This window comes from Meleagris gallopavo, chromosome 17 (assembly GCF_905368555.1).
Source record: "Meleagris gallopavo chromosome 17, MGAL_WU_HG_1.1, whole genome shotgun sequence".
NCBI lineage: Eukaryota > Metazoa > Chordata > Aves > Galliformes > Phasianidae > Meleagris > Meleagris gallopavo.
In genome coordinates this window covers 3,742,269-3,766,599 of record NC_139420.1, presented here as the reverse complement: position 1 = coordinate 3,766,599, position 24,331 = coordinate 3,742,269, and the positions used below count along the sequence as shown (strand labels likewise).

The window sequence follows — 24,331 nt, the reverse complement described above, 5'->3', positions numbered from 1 at the left end:
ACGCAACCCTGCACGCATGCATGAATCTCATCTGCACAGACTGCTGGCTTGCTGAAATTTGGCCACCTTTACCCTGACCTCCACGTTACTGAGGGTGAATTTCTGTGGTCACAATTAGTAATGTGTAAAAAGCACCCAAAATAGCTCAGGAATGGGAAGCGAATCAGTGGGCTAGCACACTGCTGAACCTGCTGGGAAGCTGCAGGGCTTTTCGGCGAGCCTGAAGCTGCTTCCAACATATGAGCACTCATCCAGAGGCAGCCTGGGCTCTGCCTCATGCTGTCCTCACTGCTGCAGCCAGTGTTAAGCTTGCATAGGACTCAGTAATCCAGGCTTTTTTTTTTTTTTTTCCTCCAAATCTTGTGTGGAATTACACAACACGCTTATCCAAAACACAGACAGGTATTGATCTCCGAAGTCTTCATCATATTCGTCCTTTTTACACCTACTTACTCTCTTAGTATTGTCTTCAAATGCATTTAGCCAAATGTGGATCTTTGCAAACACATCCAGAGCAGAAACTCACATATTAGACCCTCACACCAGGGATATGCATATGGATTTATTTGCATCTAGTCTCAAGCCTTGGAAGAGCGACTTGGTGCAAATACATTTGTTGTATAACATGCTGTTGATGTTATACCTTTTCCCACCAGCACTGCAGAATGCAAAACTTTGTAATGAGATTGTGCCAAGAGTCATAATTCACCATTTCATCGGAGGACAAGTCTCCCTGCTGCTGCCAGTCTCTTTCAGGGTAAATGTTCTGACAGTGAAAGGAGAGAGGCGTTCAGAGTAGGAAAAAAGATGAAGCCACTAAAATGCAAATTTTATTCACAGTTGGCATATTTATAAATATATATATTACATTCTTACAATCTACAGTACATTCTAAATATAGAGGGATTCAATCTAAGTGTTTGTGGGAGGGTGGGTGTGTATTAAGCAGAGCAACCTAGATTCAATGACAGAAAGAGACTTGATAATAAAAGGGGGGCAAGGGCTCACTCCGGAAAAGAAAGGAAAACTTGAAATATAAGCCAGAATTTAGTTAATGCTTTGGCACTTTGCCACCGGTCACTGGAAACCGCTTTTGGACCTCACAATAAATGTTGTGGTTTTAGGGCTGAAGGGTATACCAGAGTCAAAGGGAAACCACTGAAATCTTAGCGTATGTACATCCTTATCAGAGGAAAACAAAAGATAACCATCACTTCTGGGAGAAACAAAATGTTATCTACCAAGTTTAGCTGTTCAGATTTCAACAGTGTTGGCTGTGCAGCACTTCTCCGTGGCCTTTCAGTGCCCTCTAAACGTGCTGGGCAGGGGACTAAAAAAGCATGAGCAGAAGGAACCAAACAACCTGACCTCTCCCAGGGAAGGGGATGAACAAAGAGACAGCTGCTGTTTGTGTCTGAGTCCTGCACAAGTCATGCTTACCCAAGAGAGAGCGGTCAACTTTGGTAAATGACAGCACATAAAGCAAGTACCAGCGTGGTACCAACCCTGCCTGTGCTTGGAGAGAGCACACCATGGAGAAGCGAGGGTGCGTGGAAGGGGAGGGAGAATCCTCCACGCTTCCAGATATGACTGATGCTAGCAAGTGCCCTCAGGGTGCCCGGCTGGGAGTGCTCCAGGGAAACGGCAGGGAATATAAATTTGAAACAGGACAATCAAAGAAAGTGGGCTTTTAAAAATAGCTTGTTCCCTCAAACTTTCCAAAACGGACCTTCCTTTAAATGGGCAATATTCTGAGTATAGATTATATCTTCTTCTATTTTACAAATTAAGAAATACTGAAAATTGGCTGGCAAAGTTTATTACCTTGGCATCTACTTAAAAAGACAGTTTCAGTTTTAACTGTATATGTGTATCCATTGCTTGGGAGGCAAACGTGCTGGTTTGTAAACAACCCAGTTACTCCATTTTTCCCATCAGATTCTTTGGAAACTCATGACTCTGCATCTCTGGGAGCTGCTCTGCTCACGTTGTTGATTTTTGTCAGCTTTAAACTAACATTCTCAGATGGATATGCCCTGCATGTGGCTTGAATGACATGCTCTCTTCGTTGATCTATTTACTCTTAGTCCAATTTTTTTTGCTTTTAAACAAAGCTTGCAATATTGAACAGTAGAGCTGAACGAACTTTGTAATATCCAAACTGCACTGAAGTTTGTTATATTTATTGATTTCCTGGGACAGCTCAGAGAAGGAGACTGTATTATTTTGCTAAGTTTTTTGTCATGTTACCATGAATCAAAAAATCTCACATATCTCTCACTCCTATCTCTGAGCACAGAGAAGACTTGTATTTGTATTGTAAGAGCTGCCCAGGTTCTCTGCTCTCCCAGCTGCTTTTGGGTGGCTTTTAGGGGCTCCATGGAGTTATTATCCATCAGCTGATTCTTGTGATCAATACAGCATTTTGCCCCACTACCCAAAATTAAAGGCAGAAGGTGAGTGAAAAACAAATGAACAAACAAACCAAACCAAATAGTCTTTTGTGTCTTATTACACATTTTCATGTAACCTCTCCATATAGTTTTTAAGTTCTTTGCACTCTCCCAGGTCCATATCCTGGCAAACCCATTTAATATCATCTTCACTGCTCATCAAGATTGAGTTGACAGTTGGACATCCATCATCAGAGGAGATGGTGGTAAATGTGGTGAATTTAACCCGTTTCCTCTTAGAGGTAGGAGAAGTAGTTGGTTCACTTTTCTGTTCTTTCCCTTCAGTGAATGTGGACTCAGTAGACCTAAAAGCTTGTCCATTAATATTCTGGGGAGCATTTGTGTTGAGGAGATATTTGCTTTCTTCATAGTCCACTCCTCTATCAATGGCTGTAATACGTTCATCTTGTTGAGATGAGAAATTTATGTGATTCTCCAGAAGTTCTGTCCTGTTGCTCAGCCCAACCCAGTCATGAGAGTGGCTCAGGCCTTCTTGTTCTTCGAAGGGAACTTGTTTGTTTCTGTACTTTAAAGCAAAAGTGACACAGTTGATAAGGAAGACCAGAATTGCCAGGCAAAAGACTCCCAGCAGAGCATACATTCCTATCTCCAGATCACTGAGCCCCCTGGGGGTCTGTACCAGGTCATTCTCTTCCAAGTCTCCATTGTTTCTTGGCAGATCCACCTGTGCAGGGAAGCTTGTGAAATCTATTGGGATGTTCTGCAGATGACTGTCATCATCCAGGAGGCTCTCTCTGTCTTCTTTTTTACTTAGAATAGACTTTTGAGTGGTGGTCCCTTTGCCTTGCTCTTGGCCCATGGAGGAGCTGTAATACTGGCCATCTGGCCCAGCTCTTTCCTGCAAAGTGGTTTTCTGACGCCGGTCGCTGGCATGATTTTCTAGGTGGACACCAGCACCCCTGTGTTTACTATCACTGATGTTAGGGTTGGCATCACTCTGCCCAAACTTCACTTTAATGCTACCACTTCCAACAGCCAGGATGCTCTTCCTTTTGGATTTCTGGCACGATTCACTGATCACCATCTCTACCTTCACCAGTGTCCCCTGGCCTTCCCTCTCAGCTGCAATCACAGGCCACTTGAACTTGGGGTCATGGTGAATGGAGACCACCTTCTCATCCAGAGATGTAGCTGATAAGGAGAAGTCTTTGGAGTCATAAATATCCAGGGGCATGACAGATCCATCACTGAACTGGATCCAGCAGCTGATGGCTGCTTCCTATTTTATATGAAACAAATATACACACACTCAGAATAAACATCAAGGGAAATACGTTCTGTCCCGGTCTATTTCCTCCTCCTCACAAGATCCATATACCATTTATAACCAGAAAAGAAATAAAAAAGCAGAGCAAGAAAATTAATGCTAGGAGAAATACTAGTTTAAAACACTCATTGATAATAAGATTTCTTTCCCCAAAGGTGCTTAAGGGAGCTGTATCCCCTGGGCTGCACAGAATCTACAGCACCATAATAAATTGCATGTCAGAAAGCATTACCAGCTACTGAGATCATTTACTGTTGTATATTTAAATGAAAAAATATATTGCATTATTTCTAAACTGCTTAAAATACAAAGTCTCCTCTTGTTACACACAACACATGTTAAAACATATCTAATATAGCAAATAGGCCCATACATGGCTTCACACGTCCAGTCCTTGATTTCTGTCTCTCCAGTGCAATGTTTTGTAGAAGCAGAGGAAACAGACCAGTTACTTCTTGAGGAAATGGCCAGAGTAATTTTCATGCTTGTTAGCGATTAAAAGCCAAACAGTAATGAAATTTAAACCTATGTCCCAGCAACACAAACTGTGTACTTCACAGTACATGGAAGTTTATGGAATAGTAACTGGGTCAGACCTGGGTACTAATTCTGTATTTGCGTGTGTAATGTCTTCTGGGAACCTTGGCTTTTAGCTTCTAAATAAGATATTCTAAAGAATTCTTATATTTCAGAAAACATGCTCTCACCAAATTCGAAAGATCCTCTAAGGACTCTCAGGTCCTCTTGATTTTGATTGGTCATGCTACCTGAGAAAATCTTGGTGTTCACATATATACCACTTGTGGGTAAAACTCAGGTAGCTCCACTGGAATCCAACTCCTGCCTTGGACGGTTTGACTCAGTTTCAGTCGGGATATTTGCACCTGCTTAAACACTGTAGGTACCATACCAGAAAAACTCCTGTCTTGATGAGTGGATTGTATGGTGTCCAAACTGATGGGAGCTCTTGTTCGGAGCAGCTGGGCTCACCCTGCTCAGCTGGTCAGACAGACAGACAGCCAACCAATCCACTAACCCGCAGATAACCCTACTTGCTGGAAGGGCATTACCGGAGTCTTGTTTCTTTAAATAAACAGCTTTTCAGACAGACTGTATTTACATTTTAACTCAGCATACAGAAAAAGAATAAATATTTATCATTTCCTGTTAAATCATTTCCAGCACATAGTCGTTTACCTGTTCAAATCACAGAGGACAGGCTTCCAGTCTCTGGGGATTGTGTTGTGCATAATCTACTGGCCTGATTCCGAAATCCTTACAGCCATAAAGCTCCCTGTGCTTCAATGGGAGATTTGCTTCTGTCTCTATTTCAGGACTGAGCCCTAAGACTTTGCTGACACTGTCATAAATCCCGGCTTTGTGTTTATTAATCTTTGGATGTTTCTTGAAGGCCGCATAGAATTTATATCATCGGCTCTCATCCTCCCACTGTGTTGCTTAAACCTGCATAATCATTTAATAATTTTGCATTGCTCTGCTTATAGGGATTGTTCTCTGGACATCGTGTGCTAAGTGAAGGAAGGAATCAGATGTCTTTCAAAGTGGAGTCAGTCCTTGGAGAGCAGAGGGTGCACAATTCCTTGCTGGTTTAATACTGATCCAACGCCGTTCTGACTATAGCCCTATATCAAGAGAGGGACTCATCCGGACTCCATTTCTGGGGGCTGGGCAGCATACTGGGACTAAATGCCATCAAACACAGCTTTTGGGTTGATTTCAAGGTAGTTTGTTTAACTCTCCATGTCAGCAATGGATTAGCTCACTGGCCTTATTTCTAGCTGCCTGGCATTGATTTTTTAACTCCTGGAAGACTATGGGAGCCTGATTTTTATCACCCTATAAAGATGGCAGTTCTGCATTATTTCTCATCTTACATCCCAAGGATAAGACCCAATGATGAATTAAAGCGTCTCAACAGTTGGCCAGATTTCAAACGTGCATGCTGTGTTCATTTACCTTTAAAGCTCAGATCGTGTTTAAGAATTAAGAGCCCAGTGCATCCTTGACATTAGTCCCACGGTGATGGATTTGGTTGGGAAAAAAAAAAGTTTAAATTTAAAATGTAGACAACAGCACAAGGACAACTATCGAGCAGGACCTGATGGAGAAGTGATAAAGTCCAAAAGCCCCTAATGTTTGTCAGAATATGGATGGCTCAAGACAAGGATTTCAGATCTGCTTGAACAAGGCAAAGTTTGGTTGAACCATTCTTAGCACCAGAAGACAAAAGAGGGGAAGCCTGGTATCACTCACGGAATAACCCCATTGCAAAGGTAGGATCAAAGGTAATAGACACCAGAGAGAAAACTCTCCCATTCCCCTTTGACACATGTCAAAATTTATCATGTCCAGGAGAGCCAGCGAAGATCTGACTGAAGAAAAAGGGAATATCATACAACAGTGATCACTGATATAGGGACTAAGAATAACTGGGGAAAAAAGATTTATGTACGTATTTATGTTTAATCATGTATCATATTCTAGTAATGACCTAGAATGAAAAGGATGTTCCCCAAATACGTAACATGGTAAAAAAAAAAAAAAAAAAAAGGAAGAGTCTGGCACTATGCAAAATACATTCTTATTTAAAGATGGACTTTAGAACTGATCTAGCTGCCTTCGACAGGAGGCTGAACTCAGCAGTGCCACTGGCATCATCTCCTCTGCTGTGACAGGAGCCGGATGGGAAAGAAAGGGGTGTGTGTGTGTGTGTGAGGTGACTTGTATTGCTTATTTATGACACATCATTGAGTTGCACATGTTATGCAAAGGCTGCAGCCAAGACAGCTGCGGCAGGCTTGTTTGCTGACTTGTGTTGTTTAGACTTTGCTATTTTTGTGAGATCTTTGTTTTTCTACTAGGGCACCTGATGGTCTTTGTTAAGAAGTGCCCATAAAGAAAATGTTTTATTAGTATATTGTTAATAAAAAACTGCTGATCCCCTCAGCTTTAAGATTAAGTGTAGTGAATCAGAGCAGTATCCTTTCACAACAAACTGCACGTGAACAATAGTACCTGTTTTGGAGACTGGAGCAGCTCTTGTGCTACTGCTGTAGCAAAGATGGCCTTATTGCTTCCTGGGCTGAGCTGCAGAGAGAGTGACAATCCAGTTACCAGCTGCACTCCCAGGTCAGTTATTGTCACCTTCTCATCCAGAACTGTCACTGTCTTCTCAGCCAAAATAGCATCTGAAAGTGGGGACAAGATCTGAAAAGAAAAGTCAAAATTAGCTACAGCCATTCTGCATAGTAGAAGTAAATGTAAAGTAAAATGGTGATGCAAAGCTATTGTTACACAGACAAATGCTATTAGCTTTTAACAGACACTACTAAAATATGATGAAAAATGAGCTAGTCACATTGTATAAGTTTTCTGCAATAATAGGGTGCTTACAGCATCTTTTATTATAGTAATTATAATCAACTGTGCTATTCACATCTCTGATATGATAGCCACACCTGTTTCAGATACATTGAATATTTCAAATGCAATCTTTATTGCAAAAAGCAATTTTTTTTAATGATAATGTCATTGGATAGCATGTGAATAATGCAATCTATAGATTTACATACAATCCTTAGAATAAACAACATTATTATTATTCTGTTGAATATTGCTACAAGAAACAGTCACAGTACCGTGTACGGAACTGACAAAGAAAACTTGTTTTGGTTAATAAAGCATGCATGGAGATCAGTGAACTGGCATATGGCACCCAAAGATGTCCATTAGCAAGTAAGTTTAATTTAATTATACAAGGTATTCAGTAAATGGAACTTGCTCTCTGCTGTTTGCCATTGGACTTTTCTTTCCAAAATTTAATGTGTATTTGTGGAAGCCTTAGAAGTCCCAGAGCTTTGGAAACTCATTTAGAAAATATACAGATTTTGCAGAAATTCATAATCTCAAATCCCATTTCTCCAAACCTGAAAACGTGTGTTATCAACTACTGTGGTGGTTGTTTACTGGTTTGACAATGAATACATTTGGAGATGTAAGCTTTTTTCTTTTTCTTTCTTTCTTTTTTTTTTTTTTTTAAATGTTCCAGTGCTTCTTAATATGTTTTCTACTTGTTTTCTACTTTGTAGTAGCAATAAATAAATTAATCCTATTCTTTTTTTCCTCCTTTTCTTTTCTTCCCCCCTCCCCCTTTTTCTTTTGTTTTTTCCCTCTGGGACCCCATTTGCTGGGCCGGTATTTCTCTGCATGTCAGGAAGAACACGTGAAAAGAGATGTGAAAAGCTGCCAATAACCCAGTGCATAGGTTTAGTTGAGTTGCTTTTGATGGGGAAACTGAGGCACAGTGGCATTTACTGGCCATATTTTTGGTCATATTGGCTGAAATTGATGAAACAAAATCTGTACCTCTGGAGAATACAGCTCAGTTGTCACTGATTGATCTTTTAACATGACTCTAGAAGTGCTTGTTATTATTACTGCTTTACGTGTATTCAGAAATATACTCTAACATTTTTGTTTTGTAACACTGCTTGGGCTCCGAAGGCTTGCGGGGATTCACTGCCATGTGACTCAGCCTTGGCTCCTCAGCCAACATGAGTTAATTTTGACTTTACCCTTTCCTCTGTCACTGTAGGTTTTGATAAGACAGATGTTCCACCAGCTGCATGCCTCGTGCTAGCCCATATGTTGGCTCCATGTTCAGAAATGGCCTTAAACAAAAATAACCATAACCTGCACTTACACAGGCTGGGCTAGATTTCCTAGGGCTGCAGTCTGCATATTTCATGGCGCAAGACATGCACAGAAAACAATCTTGTGTCCTCCAGTCCCTGCTGCAACTGTGCTCTGTTCAGAAATCTGTCTCCAGTGTCTGTTGCTAATGCAAGAAGCTATGTTACACCTGATCAGCACATTGGTTCAGAGGAGATGGATTAACAGAGGAAAGGGAGTAAATAATTAATTTTTCCTACCTGAATTGTTGTCATTCCAAGCTCCTGCCCGATCAAAACCTGTCCATCCTGTAGCTTAGCAATTCTTGGCTCCTCCACCTGCATGAAGTCGCTCACCAGGTCGGTGATGTCGATCTGCCAGTCAGAACCCAGCAAATAGCTCAGCTGGCCACCAGGGTCTGGGGCTTCAGCCACAAACTGCGTGAGGACCCGGACCATAGCGTGCTGGTACTGAAGGGCACAGCCTCTTCCCTTCCGTTCGTCCTCTTCTTCATCATCGCTGTCCCTGGCTGGTCTGGTAGAACATCAAGAGCCAAAAATTAACAAAAATTGATGCTAGGGGAGTTTGGAAAAGGAAAGTTGTTGCTGACATTAGTCTGTAGCATGGGTGGTGGAATATAGAGCTACTGCCTCCCCTACATGTCTCTGTTGAAACTGCTTCTGTCTGCATTTCTGAAATCAGCCAGGTCACCCTGCTCTTATCCCATTTCCCTTGTTCACAGCTGAGGCCTCCATGCTGCTTGGGTCTCCAGCACGGCCTCGAAAATCACCAACCTTCTAGCTTCACTGCTATGTTGTCCTCTTTGAATCTCTCCCATGCTTTCCAAACTTAAGTCTTTACTTTCAGGACATCTGCACTTTTTTTGTTCTGGATCTGCCCATAAACATCTTGGTGTTGCCATGGAAATCTCCTCTGTTTGCACCTACTTACATCTCTTTTTCTGTATGGCATTGAGGCTGAAATCACTTATCCACAAACATCCTCACCTTTCTGCTTTGATACTATCAGAAACCTGGTAATAAGTGATGTTTTCATCAGCAGGTGAGAACGGCAAGTTCCCACTTTATCCATTTGTTCTTTTGCTTCTTTACAACACTGACAGCCTAGATCTGCCTGTATCCACTCACCGTCCTGTCCTCACATATCTGTGGGTGCAGACAGCAAACTTAAAGCCCTGCTCTAGCAGAACCCTGATTTTGGGACATGATCATTGTCACTGGATCCTACAACAAGAGTGCAAAATAAGTATGCACCAACTGTTTGCCATTAAAAATGACCAAATTACCTGGCAGGAGCTGTAGACCAGGTGGGAGCCTGGCCAGAGCTGGTCAGTGTGGGTGCCTCCTGCTGCTCCGAGAGCCAACCCTGCAATTGACTCTTTTTGTCTCACTCCCTGGCACTATAAACAGAAATTGATTTCCACTGAAGGATCATGCAACCTGCATCTTCCATTTCCCTTATAAGACCAGTGAAGTAGCCTACTGAATAAATGTCTGATGACCTTCAAATTTACACTGGAATTGCGTTAAGGCCAAATGAGCATGTTCAGATCCACTGCCTCTGACAGGTCTTTGGCAAGTGCACAACCCAGAATGAACATCCCCTAATGAAACCTACCTCTTATTAGAGATGATGGGGACTCTCCATCCCTTGATCTGATTTAGTTCTGTGTCAGAGACCTCTATCTGCAGCGGGAGACGAGGAACCCAGACTGTCATTTCTAAAGGGGCACTCAGATGCTGGTAAGTAAAATTAACTATGACATTCACTTTGCCTTTCATTTCCTTCCCATTGACAAAGACATAGTCACACCTGTCAGAAACCTGAAAAAAATAAAAGGAGGATGAAAAAAAAATTAATGAGTCTCCTCACAAATTATAAAGTACATCACAAAGTGAGTGGGAGGGAGAAAAATATATAAGTTTAAACTAGCTTCAAGTTCAGAGAACAACTAGGAATAACAAGAAGGGTGCCTGGTGTGCCCTTAACAGGCTGGGTAATTTAGCATCATTTTAACAGGTAGGCTTTCTCTGCTGTAAATATTTCTAGTATAATCTGAGATAAAAGAACATCTTTCTGTCCTTACTTCCCATTCCATACTAGGACTGTCCTGGGACAATGGTATTAAGAGAGGGTTCCTCTTTGTCCTCCTCCTTGACTTTGTGGGCTGCCCACAAGGAATTCCTTGTGTCCTGGGGGAGGAACAGGAATTAGGTGGCTAATTGCCTGATTATGCAGTTCAATAGCAGACAAATTTGTGTAGTCACCTCTGAACTGGGACAAAGAGTTTTTTGCTGTGGGTGCCAAGCGTGGGGTGATTGCATCGGTCCAATACTAACCACTGGAAAGGGACTCACACTGATGTGCCCAGTGATGTTCATTGGGCCAAGCAGCTCCATCTCCACTGCAAGCCCAACAAAGGTCTTACACACCGTGCTGCTCTAGCTAGTCCTGATGTCACATTATTTATAGCCAGCAGGTCTGGACATCAATATTGCTGAGAGTTACTAAATCTCACTCAAGCAATTTAGCAGCTATTGCAAGAATCTAGATGAGCTGACAGGATCTGTTCATTACAGCTAGTTAAAATATACGAGTAAATGTACACGTCAAATAATTTATTAACTACCACTTTACCATGCTGATGATCTGAAGGAATGATCTATTAAAACCCTGAACTCTTTTCACAATCCATTATCAGCCAGGCCATCTATTCCATTCTGTGGATGTATTTAGTACTTCTGACTCCAGAATGCAGTCTCATCCTCATCTGAATTTAATGCCATTTTCTACTTTTCTGTTTAAATGTTAAATAAATTTAAATCGTATTTGAATATCAACAGCTTTTGTGGGGTAATTTGCATTTCTAATATTATTATCTTTAAACAACAACAAACCCCCCTTGCAGACAGTCCATAGCAAATCCATTTCCATCCTTGCTTCTCTGAGCTTAGGTAGTATACAAAAAAGGTTATCACGACTCTACCAATGCCTCCCTTGCAAGCAACAGCTGTCTTAAGGTCAAAATCTTGCAGCTGCTATTGGTTTCAGCAGGAGAATATTGAATTTATTTACAGCCAGAATTATGTTGTTAGGGATATTCTCACGTTAGCATGTTTTACAGGAGCTCTTAACAGCTCCTATCAGGATCCAATCTCATTGTGCTGTACAGCATGTGAAGCCAGTTGCTGCCACAAAAGCCTGAAGGCATGGGTGAATGTACCATAAGGGCCTCACAGAAGGCAGGAGCAGAGAGTAATAGCCATAATGCTGATCCAACCTGGCTGAGCTGAGAATGAGAGTGCAGAGCTGTGTGTGGGAGAAGCCTCAAGTGAGCCTGCAGAAATGGCCATGGGAAAGGCTGGAGGCATGAGCATGTTTCCCTTCTGGGAAAAGCAGGAGAACAGACACGGCCCCTGCATCCTTCCAGAATGCACACTAATTTGAGTGCAACACTCAGGGCAAGAACTACACCATACTTCCCACCTGCAACATTACCAGAACGTCCGGCAGGCAGGCACAGAGCTTCAGGCAGTGCCTGGTACATCTGCTCCTTTTCTCACCCCATATTACCTTGCTTCTGCAAGTGAAAAACTTCAATTCCTTGCTAGCGTTGCACTTATCCCTGTTGCCTTTTTCTATTTTAAATACTGCTCTCAGACCAGACAACTCTCCCATGTGCTATAAAGCAATGCCTGATGCTTTCTATACCTTTCCTCTTTTCCCTGGACTGCCAGCAAGAAATACTGGGCAGTTGCAAGGTGCTGATTTCCATCTGTGAGGCAGCTGGTTAACCTAAACAGGAGGTGGCCCTGAGGAAAGCAGTGAGCCTGGGGCTGATTGCCCTGAGGTTTCTCACCCGCCTTTGTGAGCGGCAGGTTGGACCACACTTGTAAGAGAATAGCCTGAAGACGAGGATTTTCTTCAGAGCAGCACAGAGCTAATAGGTTTCAGCGCCTTGCTCACCACTTCTGCTTCCAGCCAGCAACACCTTGTATTTGTGAATCTTAGGCAGCTAATGCATTTGGCAATTAAATGTCCCCCTGGTGATCAGCCTCAGGCTGAAACCATTTCCTGGTGATTTCAGATGCCTTGCAGCACAGAAATCTCAGAGGACTCCTCTGCAGAGCAGAGCCCCAGGACCCACAGCCCTGCCGCCCAGCCCTCATGCAATAGGGCTTCTGGCAGGCCACCTGCCAAGTGTCCTCCCTCTGGGAAATGCTTCCCTGTAGGAGCAGCAGCCTTTGAAGCATTCCTGCACCACGCAGGTACGGTTTGACTGTTGCTTTCGTTGGGCTGCCTGTGTGTGAAGAGCAGCTCAGCACACAGGGGCTGCAGCAAGGCTGAGGCTCTCCCAGGCAATACAGAGAACTGCTGTATTACTCCAGTAAGTGATGGGAATCCAACTCGGATTTTAATTCATTAATGCTCAAGCAATAGCAAGAGAAAGAACAGTTGACAGACAAAGAGACTTCAGCTTCAACTTTATCAGAGGTTATTAGGAGCAAGTTAAAAAAAGAATTCAGCCCTAAAAACCTACTATATGGAAGATTAAATTAATACCCTGACCTTGTGCTTTCAAGGTAATGATTTACAAAACAAACCGATGGTCAGAGAAAAAAATGACTGGGCTTGGGATACCCACTTACTCCCGTTTCCCTTTCTGTAAGTGAAGACAGCAAAAACTATGAGCTCATTCAGCTCCCAGCCAGCCCTTCACTGCTGGAATGAATAAGCATCACTGTTCTGCTGCAGTTTGCATGCAGTCCTAACAGAGCAGCATCAAAACATGGTGCAAAATACAGTACATTTTCATAAATCGGGCCAGGACATTCAGAAACAGGTCATCAATAGAAAGGCAGATTAGCTGTGCCTGTGTTGCTGCAGACACATCCGAACCATTCATCTTCCACCACAAGAGAAAGAGGAAAAAGATGTAGAGAAGGAAGAAACATCGAGCTCCTCTGTCTCTTTTGAGACCGAGTTTTCTAAGCTGTTTGTTAGAAATGAGTGCAGATTTTGTGGAACAAGCTGGACGGGGCTCAGCCGCGGCTCGGCAGGACAAACACTCACACGCAGAGCAGAGCAGAGAGCTGTGAGCACAGCCCAGCAGCTGGCAGCCCCAGGCAGCCCTGCAGCAGCATCCCCAGTGCCCTGCAGCCCCGGGCTGCCCCACGTCACACTGATGGGGGCACACGGCAGCCCTGCTGCTGCTGCCTTTTCCGAGCACACTTGTCTCTTCAATCCGAACTGGATTTCCACCCGTCACTCCGTCGAGCAGCTCCCTTTCTTTTGCGTTAATTCACATAACCAGTCTTTAACCACCAACTCTTCCTGAACCGCAGCTCTCGCTTTGCACGCCTCACCACACACAGCAGCAATGGCTGTGGCTCAAGTTTATTAAACGCATGGATGGAGTGGTTGCACATAGCCTCAGATGTGTGTGCACGAGCGTGTGAGCGAGTCTGCACTCTATCAACAGACAGCTCCCAACAGCCTGCTATTAACTACAGAGCTGCAAAGGCTTTGCCCCCAAACAGAAAACTACTAAACACGCTATAAAATGCAACAGGAGCTACAGAGGGGCTGGAGCAAGGTGCAGGGAAAAGCGACGTGTTGTGGTTCCAAAATGTGGGGACTCCCACCATCAGTCTTTTCCCTTTCCCTTGCCTTTTGGTTCCCATCTCACAAGGATGGCCAGTCCAAGGTTCTCAGAAAAGGTGAAAAGGGCTCCTGAGGGAAGGAGCAGATTTTCTTTTCCTGCTAAGGTAGTGCTGGAATACATCTCTGCATGCTGTGGCCGCTGTAATACAAGGACATTATAATGCCATTAAATTCTTCTGGTGCTGTGCTCCCTTGCTAAAGCCTTTCTGGGCTTTGTGTCACAGGGGCCTTTCACACATCTATGCTGAGCTGCCTGCTATTAATTAAGGGCAGCTGTACTCACAAGATGCTCTGCAAATTCTCTCAACACAAGGGGACCGTGGGGACTTTTATCTTCTAAGGGAGATGAGGTCTGAATGGCTTTTTTGGGCACAAACTTGGTAGGATATTAAAGCACTTCGGATTTTGCTGGGCTCCTGCAGCTCCACCTCTTTTCCTTATATCAGTGAGCAACTCCACGCATTTAATCTCCATGCACTGGGGCAGCAGAGGTCAGAGGTCCCTTATTGGCGGCATAGCACAGGATTAGGACTTAGATTGGTAGGTACGCCATGTCCATACCAAGCACGTGGCTCTGGCGAGTTGGATGTCAAGTTCAATCATCAGCACTATAAAATGTGCAGAGGGGATATTTCAGCTGTGCTCAGCACTGCATTGAATTCAGCTTCCCAGCCCTATTCTCTGAATGGAAGCAGAGTCAGGGCACTGCTGATTCCTGCCACAAAACCCTCACCATAAGTATTCACTCCTCAGCCCCAAGTGCAGTTCTGTACATTCAAAGCTGTGCCCAAAACTCAGCTAGCAGCCCTACAGCTGTGAAAGTGATGCTGCTGCGTCACTTGAACACACAAACTCTGTTTCCTTGGCAAACAATCACTGGCCAGAAAGGAGGGGTTACTGCTGCACCAAGGCTCTTCTTTATTGTGTTTACTTAAAACGTCTGTTTGTGTTATGTGTAAAGATGCCAGCTCTCTCTCCTTCAAAACACCCCACATTCTATACTCTTCAGGTGTGATCACAAGAAAGGGAAATGAGATTTTATTAATTTATCCTCATTTCACGGTTTGAGAGGCGATCTGTGGAAGAAAACACTCAGCCCTTTGAAGCAGAGCTGCAGCCAGCCAGGGAGAAACATGGAAAGAAGCAATAAGGTTCCTCAGAAATCACACATCCTCCCTACCCACTGCCTCCTGCAGTGTATATTGGTCCCATCCCTTTCCTAAAAGCATTTTACTGCTCTTCTCATTCCCCTTTTGAAGAAGGCATCTCTGGTAGATAGGTATCTCTGTAGCTGACTATTCCTTCAAGACTATACTCTATGTGAGGTTTGGGCTGAATAGCAACCAAAAATCTAAAAAGAAAGAGGGAAAGGGGAATGCATACCATAACTCCCAGAAGAGGCACACAGTATTTCACCATTAGCTCACAGAAATAACTGTAACTGTCTTCTCTCACTTCATTATCATTACTAAATTCCCATGGGACAACAGTAAAATCCTTACAGGAAACTGCTTTTCTGCCGTAGTAATTGTTGGACCCCTTACAAAGTCACAGCTAATAAGTCTTTGAAAATAAAACGCATCTGGAGCAGTTCTGGTTTAACCATTTCAAGGGTGGCCAATTAGGAAAGCAAGTCTCTGTATTTTGGAAACACTCTGGGACTCTGCCTCCAATCCGTGCTTCTGCAAGTGCTCCTTCCCCCATGCAAGCACTCTCCATTTCTAAAACATGCATCAAGCACAGCCTTGCCACCTTGGCAACCTCATGGGATCTCTTCTGATTTAGCACTGCACACATTTTCCTTGGTCTACCAGCATAAATGGTGATATTTAGTAACGTAAGTTATGTTAATGAGTCCTGCCTAAATCACCACTGTCAGAAGAAGAATGGAGGAGTCTCTTATAACCATTAAAAATGAATGAGGAGGGAAATAAATAAGCAAAAGCAGCTCATTTGAGCTATAAAAGACTCCAGAACACAAGCTGTGTACCAAGGTACAAAAGGATGAGGCTGTTATTAGCTCCATAACTCACTTAGAAATGACTCAGGGGAGGTGGAGCCACATTTAATCACCTGTGCTGGAGGAGTGCGGTTACCGCGATAACCCACTGCAGCCTGAAATTAGGCAGTGCAGATAAATGGCTGCACTGAAGCAGCAGCACGGGGCGTAGATCTGCCCTAAGCCCATTGTATGTCTAGAGATGGGAGATGTCCTGGTCTGGGATTTTGTGAGGACACGCAGGATGCAAAATCACCATCCTGAGATCCAATGGCAGCAGGTCTGTGTGAGCCACTCTGGACGTTATTGGAAGTAGGAACCACTGAACTGCTACAATTAAGGAATAATCCCAGCAGCTCCTGTGATGAAGGGGCACACCTTCAAAGTATCCACACTTTTTTGCAGCAGTTTTCCTGTAGCAGCACAGCACCAGAAAATGCTGCTATCCACAACTGCATCCACTTTTATTACCCAAATGCCTTCCTAAGAGCTTGTTTTCTGCCATGTCTCCATAGCATCATGCTGCAAGCATTCCTGACAATGCTTCAGAGGAAGTTCTGCAAAAAATAGACATTAGCAATGAGATGTGCAATTGAAGAACGTCTCTTTGATATTTTTTTTTTACTGCACTAATCCGCCTGAAGCACCTTATAGGTGATATTGATGAAGAGAGCTCTGATGATTATTTATTTCTAAGGAACTCTTAGTTTGTTCCACAGCTCTGTGGCAAATATCAATATATTATCCTCAGCAAAATATACCTGAGCAAAATGTAAAATAGCACATTTCAAAACGACTTACAATTCTGGGCAAACGTCCAATTCTAGCTGCAAGTTTAATACTTCTTTTGTGAATGTTATAGGTCTGACATAACGTTTGCAGCGTGTTGGTGTAACTAACTGAAAATCCCCTCATTAAAAGTGTCTCGGAAGAATCAACTTAAAAAAAAAAAAAAAAAAAAAAAGAAGATTGAAATTTGGAGTATATAAATTTGGTGGATTTTTTCCCTCCAAAGCCCAAGCTTTGCACTCACTTTGAGTGCTAAGAGCCACCAGATAAACTTCTATGCAGTGGATTTGCACTTGTGTTTTTCAAGGATGCAGTGAGAGAAGAGCAGCTTCTTCATTGTCCCCACTGAGCTGTGGGTCTCTGGGGAATGTGGGGTGGTTCCTTAACCCAGAGCTGGCAGTAGGGCTGCCTGCAGCACGAAGCCTCACTGTAGGAAGGCTTTTAAGACACCTATATATGGTTTCATTTTTGGGTCATGAAATTTGGTTTCATTTCAATTTCAAATGATTAAAATTATGTAAAAATACCATGAGATCAAGGAAGAAGTTATTTTAAAATGAAAAAAATCAAAACATTTCACTTTGGAAATGTCAAAACAAGATGTTTCTTTGACACAACAGGAACCTGTTATCGTGTATTTTTTTTCTTTCTTTCAGAGATGAAATTCCAGAGAAGTTAGCATAATTTCTTGAAACTGTTTTTACAGAACTACAAATTCTGAGAGAATATATCCTATTAAATTTTCTCCAATAAGCTTAATCAGCTGGGGCCACAACTCAAAGCAAAACCATCACAAGAATCTCTGCTCAATTAAAATCCAATCACTTCATGCAATCTGGAGTATCTTTAGAGAAATGAATAGTGCTATTTTCATTTGCAGAAAGGAGTGCAAAGGCACAGGACAACCTTTCTGGAAGTCTGGGATTAAATCCCAACCCACACTTACAAGATAGCTGTGTATAATTTATTGAGACTCGTACTCTCAAGGATATTGAAGTCTTTACTCCCATTGAACTCAGGGGAATTTGTGGTTAAATCTCTTTAAGAATCTGGGCTTGAATGAGCTTGTGATGTATTTGTAAAATGAGGAATACTCTCCCCTTGTTTTACAAGGATTTTGCAAAGCTTAATTTATAAGAAACAAGGTGCTGGGGTTACACAAGTACATTTTTCCTCTGCTTAACATTTCTCTGTAGTTAGAGAACAGTCCTTCCCTTTTTCCACCCATTCTAAGAACCAGCAGCCAACGAGAGCCCTCCATCAGCACAGCACAGCTTGGTGGGATGCACCATAGGGTTCCTGGCAAGCGGGCAAAGCCAAGAGAAATCAAACAGCTTCATTCACTCCTGCTGTCCTCTGCTCCTTCTGTGGCTGCAGCCATTCCTATTGCTGTTGGCTGTGCTGCCGTCCCTGCTTTCCAGCTGGAAAAGGAAGGTGGTGCCTTCCTGCCCACCTGCTGCTCCTGGTGTTGGGAGAGCAGGGATCAGCAGGAGGATGCTCTGTTAAAAATCAGTGCTGCCAGCACGCGGTCAGCAGGAGGATGGAGCGGCCTCGGCACCGGCTGCCCTACATCATGGGGACGTGGGGATGTCAGTGCTGGCACACAGAAATGCCAACGTTCCATTAGACAAGTGCTGTCTGACGGCTCGCCAGTACTGTGGGCTCAACCCACCACCTCGTGCTTAGGTTTTAGAAGCCACAGTTGGCTGCAGCAAATGTGACAACGCTTTCTTGCCAGCGTTAATGAAGTTACAGCTTCCTACCTCTCTCCTGATCTGAAAACCACATGAACTCCATATCGCTCGCTGTGGTTGCCCAAGCAAAATGGGAGAAGAATGATAAACACATCAAGTACCCTATGGTTTGTCACTACGCTGAGAATGGCATTTCTCCCCTCCTTCCATGAAAGCTTAAAGAGGAATAATGGCAGTAAAACAACGATGCTTCACACTCATGAAATAATGGAGATGCTCAGGCTGCAATTATGATAAATACTGGCTGCCAAGTGAAGGAGGGCCAATGGAGGGCAAATAGGATGGAACACATACTGACACAGAACCAGGGGACAGACAGTCTCCCATTGGTCAGCTCAGGTCAGTGAAGCAGCACAGTGGAGAGGAAGGGAATTGCAGCACACAGTGCCTGAAATAGCCCACTGTAAGGGCTTTGTGCATCATGCATGAGAGTCCCCTTTGAGGGAGAGGGAAATGGGCAAAGCCACATGTGGCAGGGATCTGAGAATACATAGGGAGGGCAAAGTGCTTCAGGTTACTCCCACATTCTTCCATAGCAGCGAAGGGAACAGAGAATTTGCTGGAACTCACCACATGCAGAAAGGGCAGGTGAAGGAGCTCCGACATGCCTAAGGCATCACATAATATTTGTAAGCAAGTCAAGAAATGGATTCTAAAATCCCAGGGCTCTTCTAGAACGATGACTTGTTATTCAGAACCAGAGCATCCTTCTGCCAAGCCAAGCTCTTACCTTGGGGCAGGTGTTCCCTGCCCGCTGCCTGCAGGAGCACTGTGCTGGTGCAACTGGCTCAGCCATGGGAACTTTTTCTTTTTGGGTGATACCCCTGCAGCGTAACAGCATAGGCAGTTGGAAAGATTGGACTGTCTCAAACTCTGCAATATTTACATAGTACAATATTTCCATTGACTATGTTGAGTTCTCTTTTTTGGCACTGCCATCACATATATTATAATTATGTTAACAAGCCTGTCCTAAGGAACTCCTATTTTTCTCTTCATTACCCTGAGACAAACTTCCAGTCATTTCTCATCTACCCTTACCCACTCATTTTTGATAGGCTGTACAAGTGTGAAGCAGAACTCTACTTCATGAACAAATTCAAATGACTATTACATTTATGCTGCTCTTAATGGCATAGGTGAAATGGAAACAAAACTGCAGCTCCCCCACACACCCAGCTGTGCAGTGCAGGATCCCACTGCCAGGCAAGACATGGGACTGAGCTTCTTTATTTCAGATGGAACTTCTAAATCAGGAGGTCCCTAGCTCAGTTCCCAAAGGCCTGCCTAGATGACAGTGTTACAAACATATCTATTAAGCAACACCTGTAGAGAAATCCCCTCTTCACCAGCTGACCAATTTCTACCCTGAAATGTGTGCAATGAAAGTCACTGTCCACCTACAAAATCTTCATATCGTATTCCAAAATTTGCATGTTACTCAGCACGGTGAACACAGTATGATTCACCACTGACTCCAATTAAATTTATTTTTTTCCCTTGGAAAAAATAAGATTCTCTTTTAAAGAGTCTCCAAAACTAAAAAATGAATAACATCTAAAGATTTTTTTTTGTTTCAACTGATGCAAAAGGAATTACCACTGTTACTGAGGCGTTAAGCATGGCTGCTATGGAACTTGCTTTTTATTTGGTTTAGTAAAAAGTGAGAAACAAAGAAATCATTAAAAAATAAATTTTGTTTAAGACTACAAGAGAAATGTAAAACCTTCTAAACTAGTTAAGACTTCTAAACTGGTTAGCAAAAGGCACTGGGCTGATATATGCTCTGCCTCCTTGGAATCACTCATCATTCATCTCCATCACTGCATTGCAGACTGGAAGCATTGCTATTTTTTTGACAACATTCTCATTTTTTCAGCTTCCAAAAAATCTCTAGACAGGGATTGTCAGCTCTAATTATGCAGCTCGTGCTGCGGCGACAGGTGGTTACCGAAAACTCAGAAATGACACTTTGACTTTTGCAAATGGATTCTGAAGTTTGGGCTGCGTTCTTGACGAAAATAGCCATAAAGGAGGGAAGACAGGAGAATGCTGAGGGCAGTCATGTGGAAAGGGGAAGACTCACTATCCTGGGCATCTCTGCACCTTGGCATGCCACAGGTGCCATGAGCAGATGACGTGCCAGGCCCTCCAGCAACAGATTGAATAGGATGCTCAAAGAACCACTCTTCAGTAGACCTTCCATTCATTAAGTGAGGACAACAGCACTTATTACCTCAGAGAATATCATTAGTGGTTGGAGCTTTAGGGATGTAACATTTCTGCCCAAGGATTTCATCCAGACCTCAGACTTCTTTCTGATTCTGGTAGGCTTTGATCCTACCCTAAAGGGCAAGCACTTCTGCCCTTGAACAAGAAGAGTCTTGTTCAAATTTCTTTCTAAGAAGCAGTGGGTTATCCATAAATTTTCATGAGGTACACCACCGAGAACTGGTCTGACCTAAGCCAAGCATGAAACCAGACCTCCACTGACTTAAAGGTGGTGAGAGCCATGCAGGAGAAGCAAATGAAAAGACCCTGCAGGGAGAAGAGAAGGCCATGATGAAAGCAGAGAAGAGAGTTTGAACTCTTCAGTGTTCTCAGACTTCAGTGTCCCATGAGCACAGATCTGCAGGCAGCTTCTTGAGTTAAGCCACAGCTCAGCTGGTGCTTAATAGAGTAATGACCGAATGCTGCTGAAATTACTTTTGTAACTTAGACACCATCCTGAGCAAATGCACTGCACTTCAGTCACTTCAACACAGGGAAAAGGAGATGAAATGTGTTTAGCAATGGCAGTCTTTCGAGGTTAGTGTTACAAGGACAAAGATATTTCCATCTTGGTAATAGGATGGTTTCAAACAGTCTTGAAGATTCAGCCCTCCTCTGACACTGAATTTGCACAGCCAAAGCCTAGTTCTCTTGCTCTGGGAAGTAGGCAGATATCCAACATTACCACTTAGAAGAAAAAGGAAAAATCTGTTGCTATATAGATACACTTATGCATGCACGCCAAGCTCTGGAAAGCTGGCCAACACCTTGCAGTGACTGGAGAGAAACAATGCAACAGTAAAGCATGAAAAATTTCTCACAGAGACCTATGGCTTTTTAAGCCAAAAATCATTTGCAGAGGAACATATAAGCAAGGCAGTGCTTCAACAGCACAACTGTACCCATAACACACAAGTATCAGAGGAAAGCTGGCATCAGCTAGCATGGACAGACTGAAATGCCAGAGAGTGCTTTCCAAACCACATTCACTATAAAAGTTATATACTGAAAAGTTTATATTAGAATGGGAGAACACGTCCTTTCCCACCAGAGCTGTGGGTTAGGATGTGAGAGCAATGAGGAGATTTCTGTCCTTGCCTGACCTACTATCACAACCTTCTCTTATTAGAGATGCCTATTTCTGAACAACTGAAGATAAATAACTTTCTTACTAGTTTGCAAAATGGCACATTGCTGTGAGCTTGCTGCCCCTCACACCAGTAAGATGTCAGGCTGTGCTGATGGCTGGCCAGCTGGTGGCCATGGTCACTGCCTGACCCACCAGTTTTTAGCAAACTCCTCTCCAAAAAGCTGCCCTCAGCTTGCTTATCAAACAAACTCCATGCAGGGCTCTTGCTCTACCTCTTCTACTGGGTGCATGCTCTCTTTGCAATAATTTCTGGAAGATGTCAAGTTCTCAGTGCCCAGTGGTTTTGTTTTATTGGAGAGGGTGAGAAACAGCAGCAATGAATCTATGTGTGCGTGCTGGGAATAGGATGGGAGTGATCCTGGTATCCCCCAGATTCCCACACAGTGAGTAGTGGCACCAGTCTTCAAGAAAATCTCATCATCACTCTACCATACCTCCAACCACTTGCAAACGTTGCTGCTGCTAATGTTCACTGTTCATTTTACATTCCCACACAAGCCCCTTGCAGTGGTGCTGAGCAAAACCCAGGCTCCTTCAGCATCCCTCTGGGGACAGAAACAATCCAAAGGCACTTGCTCCCCTTTGTGAACAAAGGTCATTATTTTGATAAATTAGTTAAATCTCTCTCAGTCAGCAACAATGACTCTGAATTATTCAGCATGCATCTGTCTTCTCCCTTACAAAAATGGCTTGTAAAGCAATAAGTGTATTTCATTTGAACCACTTCTTAAAGATGTAAGACAGTTTGGGTTCACTCCAATGCCCCTTGAAGTCAATGGGAGTCTTTAGTTTAATTTCCATTTAATTAATTTCATTAAACTTGCAGATCATGCCAAGCAGGAGGGGTATTAAGTAGTTCAGTGAACAGGATTAGCATTCAGAATGATTTGATAGTATAGAAAATTTTCTGAAATAAATAGATGCAATTCAAGAAAGATAAGAGCAAAGAAAAAAATTAGGTAAAAATAACAGAGTAGAGGAAGGGGAAAGATCAGTCTTGTGACAGCAGTGGGGAAAAAAGGAATGGTTTCCACACCAGTGCCCCCCTCAGCCCATTTCAAAACCTTTAGCAATTTTTAAGCTGTATATTGAGGTATGAACCACGTAATGTACAACTTCTCTGTCTGCAGTGTATTTTGGACACTAAAAGATGATGTGAAAGCCACCCCTTCGAGCTCCTCTGAACAGGAGCCAAAAGCAGACTCCAGTGTTCAGTACCCTTCCTATGACTTAGAATGAAGTCTTTGCGGCAACATAATTAATGCTCCTCAAATGCAATTAAATAAGTTTGCAGCACATAGACAAAGCAAATGCTATTTCATAATCTCTTCTTTCCTAATAAGATGTGAAAAAACACTAAGCATATTACACTAACCTGTATTTATAGCAAAAGTGACAACAACGTACATTGCTTTTGTGTTCTGATGTGCAAGACAAGACATTGCCTGAAAATTGATTGCATTTTCATTAAATCAAGAAAATTCAAGCAAAAAACATATTAAAAAGATGGGAGCAAAGGCATCTTATTTTCCTCACGCAGCTAAACAAAGACCTGATTTAGGATCAGTTAAATTACTGCAGATCAATATTATTTCATTTCTGCATCTCTTTCTTTGTTCACTCGAATAAAATAATAATAACAATGGTGATGATGATGAACATTCTACGTTTGAACTATTCCTATTAGCTAAGTGTCTCAACATTTTGCAAGAAAAAATTCTCCAGTGCTTTGCAAATTACATTTGCAAAGTGAGAGTGAAATCTCAAAGCTTAGTGGACATAAGTGTGTGTATATGTGTTTTTTCATACAAATATATGTTTATATGGCATAGATATTATTATCCTCAATGTGCAACTGAAGGAATGCAGTGTTTAAGTGGCTTCCCCTTGGTCACAATGTGCTACATGCAAATGCTCTCTGGGGCTGGAATTGAGGCCTTGTTTGTCAGAAATTTGAGGATGATCAAGCAAAACATGAAAACACAAATAGGAAAGCCAAGCCAGAAACTGATTCCTCTCACATACATCCTAGAAAAATTTATGACACAAAAACACTGACAGAATGGACAGAAGTCCAGCTGAGGATTGGTGAAGCAATTTCTATTTCTCCTCTGCCATTTGACTTCAGAAAAGGTTCGTTATCTGCTCATTTTGTTCATTAATGTTTTATTTCTAGCTGTTTAGATTGCCACAGGACTATCTGCAACAGGGAACTGCAGTTCTTGGTCACTGAAGTTCAGTACTGCTGGG

At 42.8% G+C, this 24,331-nt stretch overlaps 1 protein-coding gene across 1 annotated transcript in view; it reads right to left on the bottom strand.

Moving 5' to 3' along the window:
* Positions 1 to 817: 817 nt before the first annotated feature.
* The window catches only part of TMEM132D (transmembrane protein 132D), a 192,928-nt gene continuing 169,414 nt past the window's right edge, over positions 818 to 24,331 (bottom strand). The window contains exons 6-9 of the mRNA XM_031555950.2: positions 10,072 to 10,277; positions 8,694 to 8,967; positions 6,778 to 6,969; positions 818 to 3,693 (exon numbers count right to left, since the gene is read on the bottom strand). Of these exons, the coding sequence (XP_031411810.1) occupies positions 2,512 to 3,693; positions 6,778 to 6,969; positions 8,694 to 8,967; positions 10,072 to 10,277 (1,854 nt within the window). The 3' untranslated portion in view covers positions 818 to 2,511. The remainder of the gene's footprint in view (positions 3,694 to 6,777; positions 6,970 to 8,693; positions 8,968 to 10,071; positions 10,278 to 24,331) is intronic.